Genomic DNA, 12,555 nt, shown 5'->3' with positions numbered 1-12,555 from the left:
CTAACTGTAATGTTTTTATCAAATGAAAATAGTTAAAATTTACCAATAAAATGCAGTTTCATTTTATATAAGTTTATTTCATAACTCCCGTAATATAGCAAAACTGGTACAATCATTTCCATATAATAGATAGTATGTATATAATAATACGAATATTACACATGCAAATTGAATAAAGCAGTCCATTTATAGTAAACCAAAACAAAACGGAATTAAATCTTATGGCAATGTTACTATACTAGTACTTGTTATTCAAAACATTAAATTTTTAATGAACTTCTTTCTGTTATTTTCGCCATATTTTTTTTTTCAAAATCTTTTTTGTTAAACTTAATACAGCTTTACTGAAAACAGACTGCCTTATCCAATTTGTATGTATTTATTAATATAAATAAATTCAACGGGCGGACATATTGTTTTTTCATTAAATACAGAGATAACGAAACGACACATGAGATTGACGCATCTTTTTAATAAACATAAATATCAGAAAATCATTTTTTTATAACAATATGTCACTATAATCTAAACACTCGCTTTATTAAAACAATAATAAGATAGAGAATTCGGTGAAACGGTCATAATTGTGGAAGTTGCTCGTAACATAATAATGCCTAAAGGTAAACTTATAAAAGGCAACTTTATAAAATTTCGCAAACTTCCCTTGATTGTTCTCTTTTTAACAAACACAAAAATGTCAAAATGAGAGAAAGTCATAAACGATTATCAACGGCATATTATAGATTTGACAGCCCTTTAGTACTATGCCTTATGGGAAAGTGCCGAAGAGATAGTTCAGATCCGGAAACCGCCACCAACTTTTAGTATGTTGTTGGGCATGGTATCGGATCTCCAAACTGCCGGGAGACAGCGGCGCCGGCCATCTTCTTCAGCGGAATGACGTCATCAAAATGACTCCCGCCTTGTTGCGAATATTGCATATTGCACCCAAACTTTGCATTGCACATACACGTGTGGGGTATTTAACGCCCAAATCTTCCAAATCCCTGTCCGAATCACCGTTTAAGTACAATCTCAACTAAGCAAAAACATAACGACAACTCAATCATACATGGAAAATGTACGCAATGTCAAAAATTTGACAAACAAGAACAAAAATATGTATACAGTACACTTTTGTTATTAAGTTACTTGTAAACGCTCATACATATTTTAGTAACAAAACTTCAGTGGGACTTAGACATTTTTTTAAGATAGTCAATGACGTTTTTATGACGAATATTGCTCGACATGTTTCGTTTTCTAACGAGGAGCTTCAATAAGAGCCAAAAAAAACGCATTGGCTGAGTCGACGCTTTTCGACTTTATAACCCTTAAATGCATATTGTTGCTAAATGTATACAACGCAATGGACAGCTCACAGATTCAACAGAAAAAAGCTTAAGTGTCTGAACGCACCTTTAAACCAAACGCCAAGTAGTAGTAGTAATTTTTTAAATCACGCATTTAAGGGTTAAGGCAAGTGATACTGATACTGTCTGTTTTAAATTTCACAGTGTATTATTTCGCTGTAATGCTGTGTAATTTTTTTGCATCAATAAATAAATAAATAAAATATATAAGTGATACATTTTAATACATTTAATAAGTGTATACATATTTTTGCACTCGGCCGAACAAGCAGCAACATTTACAAAATGAAATTAATACTGCTTACAACATTTAATACGATGACAAAACATTAGATTAATGATGACATTATTATATGAAGGTTTTGTTTATTTTCATTTAATTCATGTCATAATATAATAATCTAAAAGGGAATCGATTAGTCTTTAAAGATGAATAATGTGTTGCCAGAAAAATGTGTCTTCTTAAATTGCAGTACCCAATAAAATACGAGTCTTACAATAGCCTGTCAAATAACGTTGTCAGTAGAAAAAAGACCCTTCGTGCCTACATTTTTTAAATTAGTCGCTTTTTTCTACTAACGGAAATGGCTTGACAGACTATAGATTGCACTATATGCAACCAGTACGGTATGGGATGGGATGCATGTATTGATTGTACAAAGTATGTGTACAATGTGTATTGTGTACATACATACTGCACTGGGCAATGTTGCACTACGTAAGACGTTTGTAAACTTCTTGCGACTTTGCCCAGTCGGTGATATTAAAGTTTAATCTATCTTTTACTGGCATATTTATTTATTTTTTCACTGTCTGTCTCTCTCGTAAAAATCCAATATCGGAAGTGGAAAACGAATAATATTTATAGATCACCCCCATTTAGAGTTCAGTCGTGATATCAATTTTTTAGGCCTTATTTTTTAACCAGCAACAAATAATTCAACTTTAAAGACAAAACGATTATTTTTATTACTATTAAGTTCAGTATACAATAATAGTATATATGTATATCTACAGTAGCACTTACATGACTTACATACTATATATTATGTATATTTAGTTATACACTAGTAGGCACTTCATGGATTTGGGCAATTTTATATTTGCAACACACCCGATTATAAACGTGATTTAAAAGTTAACGACTCTGGTACTGAACAAATGTATCCAGGCTGTAAAGAGTGCAGCATAAAAATTAGCTTTAGATTCCCTTAAGCTTACGATGTCTACAGGAAAGACGCGAACGAATTAAGCATACTATAAAATGTGTATGGCCCAATTCACCCACAATTTTAAGGATATCTGTATAAAAGATTATAAGGTCAACTGAAGGATGTAAGAAAAGATAGTAAGAAATATAGAATTACATATACACAGGGAAGTCGGTGAATACACATATTGTTTTATAAATCCATTGTAATATAAAGACAAGATCTCAAACATAATTGGAGCTGTTAGGTGTAATACTAGTAATTAATATATTTTCAAAAAATTATTTAAATTCTCTATCCTGGTTCCAAGGCTAGTTTAACAACATCATTGCAAATATAAAAGTGTCCATATAAAACAAATTATTCAGTGACAAAACTAAGGCATTATATTCAATATAACTATCTGGAAATTAGGAACATAAAATTGCACCAAAGCCACTAAAATCACTAGTAAAAAAAATGTTAAGATGAAAATTTGCTTTATATTTTAACATTTCTTATTAATATTATGTTTGACTGGGATTTTTCAAACGATAATATGGCTTAGATGGAAGTCTGTAGACTCTGAAGCACATGATAGTTTTGTGTAGTGATTTTATTTGGCCATAGTACGTTTGAACGAAGTATTAACATTCTTTTACGTACAACACACGACCATAACAATACAACAAATATAGAATACATTCCACTTCTTCCAACTTTTTTTAGTCGAATAGTTTGTCAAAACAATATAATCGAGAATTAGACTAAAATGACTTTTCTCAGATTAATTCGTTTTTCATTTTTTTCTTTTCCGATTCCGTGTATATTGTGCGTAAAAGAAACAAGTATTCTACCGAAAAGTATTCGTTTAAAAACTAATGTTCAAGCCACAATGGAAATAATAATATTAAGTACATTATTTATTAAAACACAAATAAATTACAATTTATTGTAATAGTATTAAGCCGTTCGTAATTTTGAAACACTCATTTATGATTTTAGGGTTACAAAAAATATTTTATTTAAGTCGTAATATCGAGTAAAGATTACAATCTTAAAAGTCAAAATTCCTCAAGGTTTTGGTGTTAATAATCCCCATTTGGTTAACAACGAGAGTAAATAAAAAGGCTGTGGGTGGGCAAAACTATGCTCAAATCACATTTATTTAACAAATTTTCAATTCGACTCAAATATAATGATTATTTACTCCAATATAGCCAAAACTAATAAGGCAACGTTTTTTTACTTGTCTCTATCCCTATTCAGCAAAAATGCCTTAAAAGGCTTTTCTTCCTAAGTGTTCAGATATTTTTGACAACCCTAAAACCAGTCCCAGGGCTGTCCCTTAACTCTATTCTAATTTCATTTTAAGTCTTTTCATTGTTAGTGGACGTTGTCCGAACAAGCACTCTTTTAAGTTTTTCTCAAAGGCCAATTTCATTAAATTTAAATATAAATTTATAATTAATTATTTCTAATCACAATTTTAACAAATAAAAACAGTTTTAATTTGATAAAATTGCGCGCTTAATGTTATATTAAAATTAAAATAAATAAAATATGCCTCAGATTCTTTCCAAAAGTTACCCTTTAAAGGAAACTTCACTGGCAGAATTGGGTAAAAGTAACTCTTTGGGTTTTTATTGCGGGGTATTTTTTCTTTGGAATTAGGAATTAGAATATAATTTTTATTTATTTAAAATAATATAATGAAATCTTTGCTTATTCTTTGGCAGTATTTTTTTAAAAGGTCGTATACCTCAGTTTATATATTAATCCAATTCTTCTAAAATTGCCATGCAGTTTTTATAGAAATTGTCTGATTTTTCAGACCTTATCCAACCATGCCCAATTTGTGACCGCTTATGGGCAATAATTACTAGTGCAAACTTTCAAAAATATATGCTCTTGCATATAACCCCACAGCGTTAGATAGCATCATCAGCACAACTTAGCGTCTATTAAGTAAAAATGTTAGTGGGCAAAGTTACCTATAATTTATGTAAATGGTAACTTTGCCCATGACTTTTAACAATGCAAAAATTGCTAGTGACGCATCAAACAAGTGAATAAACAGGATATTTTTAATTCATTAGTGCAAAAACTGCCATGAATAAAAAAACCTATTTAGTATTTTAGCAGGTTTCTTCGACTTACGAGTAGCGCAGAAATAATATCTCCGTATTCACCGTTGTAAAGTTAATCCAATCTAGCAATATTTTGACTGACTATAGCTATCCTACTCATGCACCGTCATATCAATAGCAGAATCATCTTTCTTCTCCCTATCATCATCACTAGAGACTCCTGGAAAGCTCAAAAAATGCTTTCCAAAATCTGTCTCCTCATAATCTTCCCCACTTTTTGCCTCGAATTTTTCTAGTGGGAACTCGAATTTCTCTTCTTTCTGCTTCTTGCTATTTTCTACGAACTGCTTGAGTTGCTGTGGCATGGGGAAGGAGGATTTGATGTGGCATCGCTTCATCCAGTTGCGGAGGGATTTGCGGGGGACTTTGTGGGTTTGGGCGGCTCTGAAATTAAGAAAAATTTGATAGTTATAGGTATTTAACCATTTTCGGTTTTACACTATTAGCTTTTTTACATAAAAAAAACATTAAATCCCCATATATACCGACGGCCGCTCTGGCCTAGTGAGTTGTAACCCTGCTTATGAAGCCGATGGTCCTGGGTTCGAATCCCGGTAAGGGCATTTATTTGTGTGATGACACAGATATTTGCTCCTGAGTCATGGGTGTTTTCTATGTATTTAAGTATTTGTATATTATATATGTGGTATTTTCTATAAAAAGGGACCTTATTGTCGATGGCGCTTACGCCATTATAAACGATGCTCCGCTATGAATACAAAGCCACGCGACGCTGTGCGGCGTAAGCACCATCGACAATAAGGTCCCTTTTCATAGAAAATGACCCATATTTCGTTGTCTGAGTACCCATAACACAAGCCTTATTGGGCTTACCGTGGGACTTAGTCGATTTGTGTAAGAATGTCCCTATAATATTTATTTATTTATATATAATTTTTCAATTTTTTCTCTTAAAATATTTTATAGAAGATCGAGGTCTAAATTGTCTTAAGACAACAGGACATCAACGATTTTAAAATGTTCAAGAGACTGCAAACACACCTTCTATAGTTTAATTCACACAATAATATTTCGCGATTAGTACAAACAATTTTATCGTTTAATGTTGACACCCACGGCGCTGTATCGCGTCCGCAATCACGATCAAAATTCATTTCTTAATTTAAAATCTCAAGGTTTTTTGGCTGTCAAATTCAGATCCCCAGAACTCAAGGGAACTGGCCAAAGTAATACACATATTTATACTTGCACGCAAAATTAACTCACCTATAAATACTCCCTCCTTTCTTGACATCCATAAGCGCAGCCCACATGGCCTCATTCGAATACCGCCGATTCGGATTAAACTTGCCCATCATCACCCTTTCCAAATCCTTTCGCGACAACCCAGACGAACTTACTTCTTTCCCTTCCAAAAATTGATCCAAATCAGACTTCAATACGGTCTCCCCTATATCGACGTTCCTATCTTTAAAAATCGGAGGCCGCCCTCTTCTGCGGATCTGTTTTTCAAGAATTTTAGGGAAATCTTTAGCTTCCTTCGGCTTGGGAATCAATTCTACTTCAGATTTTTGATTTTTGTAATCAGGCTTCGGCTTTTTCTGACCGCATTTGAGGAGAGACACTTCTAATTCCCCGTTCTGTTCCAACCAGGACTTGTAGTAATCGTTTTCAGTTTTGTCTTTAGGCTCCTCTTGGAAGCCGTATTTAGTAAATTCCTGGCGTATTTCTGTGGCGTTCATTTTGGAGAGTCTGTTGATGTATTCGGAATTGGCTTTGGCTAGATTTTGGAGCTTTGTTTGGAAGAATAGCTCGCTCTCAGGTTTTACGCGGAGGTAGTTTTGGCGACCTAAAATAGATTGCAGTGTGAATGTTGATACAGTTTGAAGAGAGCCCTCACAGACCTGCGGCGAGAACTTTCATAAAGACGTTAAATTTTAAATTAAAATGTATCTTCTTACAAACCGAACAATTACATCTTGAATTTAACCAACAAATACCAAAGTAACTAACTTAGCGGTTTCACTCACGTATTTTTAGTCACTCGTGCGACATGTTTCGCGTGGTGTTGTTAAGTTAGTTAAGTTAATATGACTCACGATAGTTTAAATTCGATGAAATACCAAAGTAATAGCTGTATATGTTTTTTTATTAAATTACAAAATGTATTCGATCTAAACCAGTAGTGTCAAAGTCAAGACATGTTTCTGCACAAAAAGCTTCACTATTTGAAATTTGAAAGTCTCGCCATAAGTCTGCAACGGTCACACGTCCACCGACTATGCAAATAAATTATCTAATAATGCTTAAAAACTATACTTGAGTTTGTAGTAAATAAGCTAAAAACAAAGTTAAATTTATTATTTAATGTTGGGTTGCGTTGTCAGTAGCTGTAATAAAATAAACTACAGCAATTCGAAAGTCCTTCTTTGGTATTTTCGAGAAGCTAGAATACACTCAAATTTTACTGTTTTATTCAAACAAGCTTTTATTTTGAAACGCAAGTTTTATTTTGCACATGACCACTAATTTAAATAAAAAGTTTTTATGTAACATTTGTGCCATTTTCAACCAAAAGGGTACTTATTGTCGGTTGTTAATAAGGCGCTATTTCCATATAGCTTCAATTCGAAATCAACCTTATCGACAAGCGACAATGTGGTACCTTTTGCTTGAAAACGTCACATTTTTTTGTTACTTTAAATACATCAAATACACAATAAAAGCTTGTTCACACCGAACCATGAATGTCTTTCACAAAGACTGACATGTCTGTAAGATAGCCCTGTCAGAAATTTAAACTTAAACCATTAAAACACATTCATGGTTCGTTACTACTAAATACCAATCACTATTTTCTCTACAAGTAATAATAAAACTGGCCTACCTTACAGACATTCTTTTTTTATCAATGTCCATTCACAATGAGCCTTCACACACTTTACGGACATTATACACGCGCGAGTTTAAAAAATAAATAAAAAAGGTTTTTTAAGCAAGTGACAGAGTCACATTGCAAATAAACATTGGTTTAAAAATAAAAGAAATGGAAAGAAACATTCATAATGTAAGTTTTTTTAACAATAATTATTTGTTTTGCGTTAACAATTGTATTTCAACAATGATAGTGATCAGAGCACAAAAAAATGTCTCAAAATAAGGTTGAAATGTACTTGTATTTAAGAACAACTACATAATTAATTGACACAGTTAATTGGAAAAATTGCTAAAGTAAATAAATACGTTCATCTTTGCCCATAAAGGTAACTTTGCCCACCAGTAATATGGGCAAAGACAAGTTACGTAACTTTTTGAACCAATGACGAATTATACAATCCTCTCCCTTTATGAGCATTTCATAGTATATTTTTCGTCGCATAGTAGAAGAAGCATAGTTTTTTGTGCTGTGATCTTAAAATTGATTTTGTAGTAATTTAATTTAAACTGTGTAAGCTTACCTGATGGTTGTCCTAGACTGCTGCCGGGTTTGCCTGATTCCTCGTCCTGAAAAGGAAAGGTTTTTGAGTTATATTATTTTATTAAAATTTTTGGGCTGTTTTTTTTTTTGTTGTTTTTTTTTGCCAGTTTTCCATAAAATTTGGTGGATAGATAGTTCCCTATTCAGTAGATAATTTTAGCATACGTCCTACAAAATCTGAGTTACGAAAACGTGTTACGAGTTACGAAATGGTATTTTGGTAACACAACGTAAAATTACATACACGGAGGTCTTCAAACCAGCAAAATTGTATCTAAATGTAAAGAAAAATTAATTTACATCAAAATAAAAAATAAAAACAGCCCATTTATAAAAATAATCTTATGTTTTATACAAAATGTTAAATAATTTTCATTTATTTTAAAAACGTTGCCATACAATATCGAAATTCGATAGCGGTAAAATTACTATTCATAATAAATAACCGAGTAAAGTTGGATTAAAAGTCCTAGTTAGAAGTTACTTTGGGAATTAATTGTATCGAGCGAAGTGTCATAATTCGTGTATCGGAAGCTTACAAATTAAAGATAATATAGTCAAGAACTACATATATTTTTTCCACGTCTACGAATATCAACGTCTCTTAAGAAAAATATGATCATATAAGGAGATTTTTCGCCTTCTGGCTCAGGGAACCGCCTTAACTGCTTCGATTTTTACCTATAAGTCTATATAAAATACCCTACCCAATCATACACCACAACGGCCAAGGCGTCCTCTAGTGCTTTTGAGTTTTGCCTTTGCGAGTTTAGAACGCCATATAACTGAACCATGTTATTTCACTGATATGTGTTAAAATTGTTAAATATGTGTCGGTGTCGCCATCTATCCGAGTATAGGCCAAAGGTGTGGCGCCATTTATTCGAGCATAGATTTTTCTTGATTTTCCGAGGCACGTTTTTTACTTAGACTTTACTTATCTTATACGGAGTTTACGGAAGCGCTGGTGGCCTAGCGGTAAGAGCGTGCGACTTGCAATCCGAAGGTCGCAGGTTCAAACCCTGGCTCGTACCAATGAGTTTTTCGGAACTTATGTACGAAATATCATTTGATATTTACCAGTCTCTTTTCATTGAAGGAAAACATCGTGAGGAAACCGGACTAATCCCAACACGGCCTAGTTTCCCCTCTGGGTTGGAAGGTCAGATGGCAGTCGCTTTCGTGAAAACTAGTGCCTACGCCTATTCTTGGGATTAGTTGCCAAGCGGACCCTAGGCTCCCATGAGCCATGGCAAAATGCCGGGACAACGCGAGGAAGATGATGATGATACGGAGTTTACATATAACTTTGGTTTGATGTTTGAGCGGTTTAGGAATTACTCATGTTGTAACGCCATCTAACGGTTAGTGCAGAAACTACACCTTAATTAAACTTTTCAACGCCACGCCCATCGAGTGCGGCGCGTCATCGTGAACCTTATAATGAATGCACGAAGGTTGATAATGCGCTGAAGCCGCGCGGCGGCGCGCGTCAGTTCAAGTTTTTGGGGCTCAAAGGATTTTGAACTTTGTTTCAATGTGATAGGGTTCAATTTCTGACGCCCTTACGCCTTATAAAGCCTCATTATATTCCCCTCCGCCGTCCCCTTTGTGCCTTTAACTGTTTCCTCTTTGACTTCTGCCTCATCTTGCTTGCGTTTCTTCCAACGCCGTCTAGCGTGGCGGGTAAGAAACACCAAACTAAATCTAGCGCCAGCTATCGATAAATTAAGAAACCAACCTCATTATACTCCATGTTCTCGTGATCCAACTCGCCGTAGTAAAGACCGTCCTCTTCGACCGTTTCCTCTTTGACTTCTGTCTCATCTTGCTTGCGTTTCTTGGTGAGTACCGGGCCGTTGGTGGGGGTTTGTGGTTGTGGAGGGGCGGGGGGACCTGCGGGCAAAATTTATTGTTAGTTACACGCATGTGACACCCTTGGAATTGCTGGTGTCCATAGAATCGCTTCCCAGGGCATATGCTAGTTGCTAGTTTGCCCATTGATTATAAATAATTTATTCACTACATTAAATTAAGCTGTATTCATAATGTGTCATAGTGTTGGTGGGCAATGTTGACATTATGGGCAAAGATGGACGTATTTTATTTATTCACTTTAGAAATTTCGTAAATTAACTGTCAAGTTTTTCAATTAGTTTCAAGTTAGTAATATTTTCTACTGTGTCTATATTTTAATAAAAAAATTACTTTGAACGCCCACTTAAATATTTATTTTATTTTGTTTTTAGTATTTGTTGTTATAGCGGCAACAGAAATACATCATCTGTGAAAATTTCAACTGTCTAGCTATCACGGTTCACGAGATACAGCCTGGTGACAGACAGACGGACAGTGGAGTCTTAATAATAGGGTTCCGTTTTTACCCTTTGGGTACGGAACCCTAAAAATTGAAAAACCTCACCATTGGTAGTAGCTTTGCGTTGCGCGTGCGCAACTAGAGCCTCAGTAGCGACGGTATAGTCTTTGCTGTCTCTTTCTGGCTTGTTCCCTCTCGCTCTAACATACATACCGTTGGTTGTAGCTTCGCGTTGCGCGTGCGCGACTAGGGCCTCAGTGGCGACAGTGTAGTCTTTGCTGTCTCTTTCTGGCTTGTTCCCTCTCGCTCTAACATACATACCGTTGGTTGTAGCTTCGCGTTGCGCGTGCGCGACTAGGGCCTCAGTGGCGACAGTGTAGTCTTTGCTGTCTCTTTCTGGCTTGTTACCTCTCGCTCTAACATACATACCGTTGGTTGTAGCTTCGCGTTGCGCGTGCGCGACTAGGGCCTCAGTAGCGACAGTGTAGTCTTTGCTGTCTCTTTCTGGCTTGTTCAGCTCGGACGCTAATCCACTGCTATCGCTCGAACATAAGCCTGGAAAAGGAAACCTTTTTATAATAATTGAAAATAAAAACAGTTCAATTTTTTAAGCTTCGATTGATTTTTCTATCACACATTGTCATATTGCATTGCCATAACTGTAGGGACGTCGACCGGGACAATTGCTTTTTTTTTATTTGTCAGGAGGGGTGTAAAGGCCGTAACACACCATCGCACCGCACCGCGACCTTGGAGCAGTTCTAGGAATAGGTAGTACTGGCGTGGGCTTCCACACTATCGCACCGAACCGTCAAAACGGTATGATCCTACCTTAATACAGACTGCCGCACACGTGCGCCAGTGTTGCCAAGTGTCCCATATTTCCATGAAAAAAAAATGAAAAACATGGAAATATGGGACACAAGAAAATATGAAGAATACATAACAGGTTCCTTAAAAATATCCTGGGACATGTTATATGACATGGGGACACCAAGTTTCAAACGGGGACATGTCCCGGCGTATGGGAATATATACAACTAGGTAAGTAAGTAGGCTAGTTAACTCACCTAAGTTATCGTATTGCACATTGTTGCTCACCAAAAGTTTACTGCGGTGTGGATGCAGACTCACTCTGAATCAGCAGCGCCTCTGCACTTTTTAGAAGGCTCGGCAGCTCTTCTTGGGTCACATTTACCTCTCCCTTATACATGAAGTCCACCAATGCTTGCATTTGAGACTCACCCCGGATCTGCAGCGCCTCTGCACTCTTCAGAAGGCTCGGCAGCTCTTCTTGGGTCACATTTACCTCTCCTTTATAGATGAATTCAACCAACGCTTGCATTTGAGACTCACCCCGGATCTGTAGCGCCTCTGCACTCTTCAGAAGACTCGGCAGCTCTTCTTGGGTCACATTCACCTCTCCCTTATACATGAAGTCCACCAACGCTTGCATTTCGCTGAACCTTGAACCAATAATCTCAATAAGAATTGTGTTGGGAGAACACAATTGGGGAGGGAAGGGGTGGGGACAGGGTCGAGCAGTCGTGTTGGAGGCCAAGATGGTTCTTAACTTAACCATAATTGAAGGCTCTCAGCGTTGCGGGGATCCATTTGTATAACTGAGTTCCTGAACACATAAAACAACAGGATAGTAATGCCTCAATGGGGGTGCAATCATCAAATATGATAAAACCCTTTTATTATAAAAAAGCACTCCTTATTGACCTTGCGTGCTACAGTGTAAACGAATTTCTGAAAAAAGATCATTGATCCTAACACTACAATCAAACCCTGTAAATAAAGATAATATGTGCAATTTAATATTATGTTACTTTATAATTTAATGTTTATCTTATCTTTGAATATTTTGTATTTTTGTTTGACATGTAAATGAGATGTACATTTATCAATAATTCAACTGAAATCTGAAGGGTACACGGAAAGAACATGTCTAGTCACTTTAGTAACATTTTAAGTAATCGCGGTTTTAAAATTTGGAACCATGTCAAAATGTATAACTAATAGTTCAATAAGAGCTCTACATTTTGAAATGAAAATCTAATTTTCCGAATAAAGTGACTAG

General features: G+C 35.5%; 1 protein-coding gene across 6 annotated transcripts in view; it reads right to left on the bottom strand.

Annotated features, from left to right (window-relative positions):
* Nucleotides 1–12,555, bottom strand: part of LOC134753606 (protein bric-a-brac 2-like) — a 39,208-nt gene that overhangs the window by 15,893 nt on the left and 10,760 nt on the right. For 3 of the 6 annotated variants that reach the window (XM_063689536.1, XM_063689537.1, XM_063689538.1), the window contains exons 4-9: nucleotides 11,826–11,935; nucleotides 10,899–11,024; nucleotides 9,894–10,048; nucleotides 8,133–8,178; nucleotides 5,941–6,523; nucleotides 57–5,097 (exon numbers count right to left, since the gene is read on the bottom strand). In XM_063689536.1, the coding sequence (XP_063545606.1) occupies nucleotides 4,806–5,097; nucleotides 5,941–6,523; nucleotides 8,133–8,178; nucleotides 9,894–10,048; nucleotides 10,899–11,024; nucleotides 11,826–11,935 (1,312 nt within the window). In that variant the 3' untranslated portion in view covers nucleotides 57–4,805. Of the gene's footprint in view, nucleotides 1–56; nucleotides 5,098–5,940; nucleotides 6,524–8,132; nucleotides 8,179–9,893; nucleotides 10,049–10,898; nucleotides 11,025–11,603; nucleotides 11,710–11,825; nucleotides 11,936–12,555 lie in introns of those variants that run through there. The other 3 variants (XM_063689541.1, XM_063689542.1, XM_063689540.1) reach the window with 2 other exon arrangements.

The sequence above is a fragment of the Cydia strobilella genome, chromosome 27, assembly GCF_947568885.1.
Source record: "Cydia strobilella chromosome 27, ilCydStro3.1, whole genome shotgun sequence".
In the NCBI taxonomy this organism is placed as follows: Eukaryota; Metazoa; Arthropoda; class Insecta; order Lepidoptera; family Tortricidae; genus Cydia; species Cydia strobilella.
The sequence above is the reverse complement of the archived record's forward strand: the minus strand, read 5'-3'. Positions and strand labels throughout refer to the sequence as shown.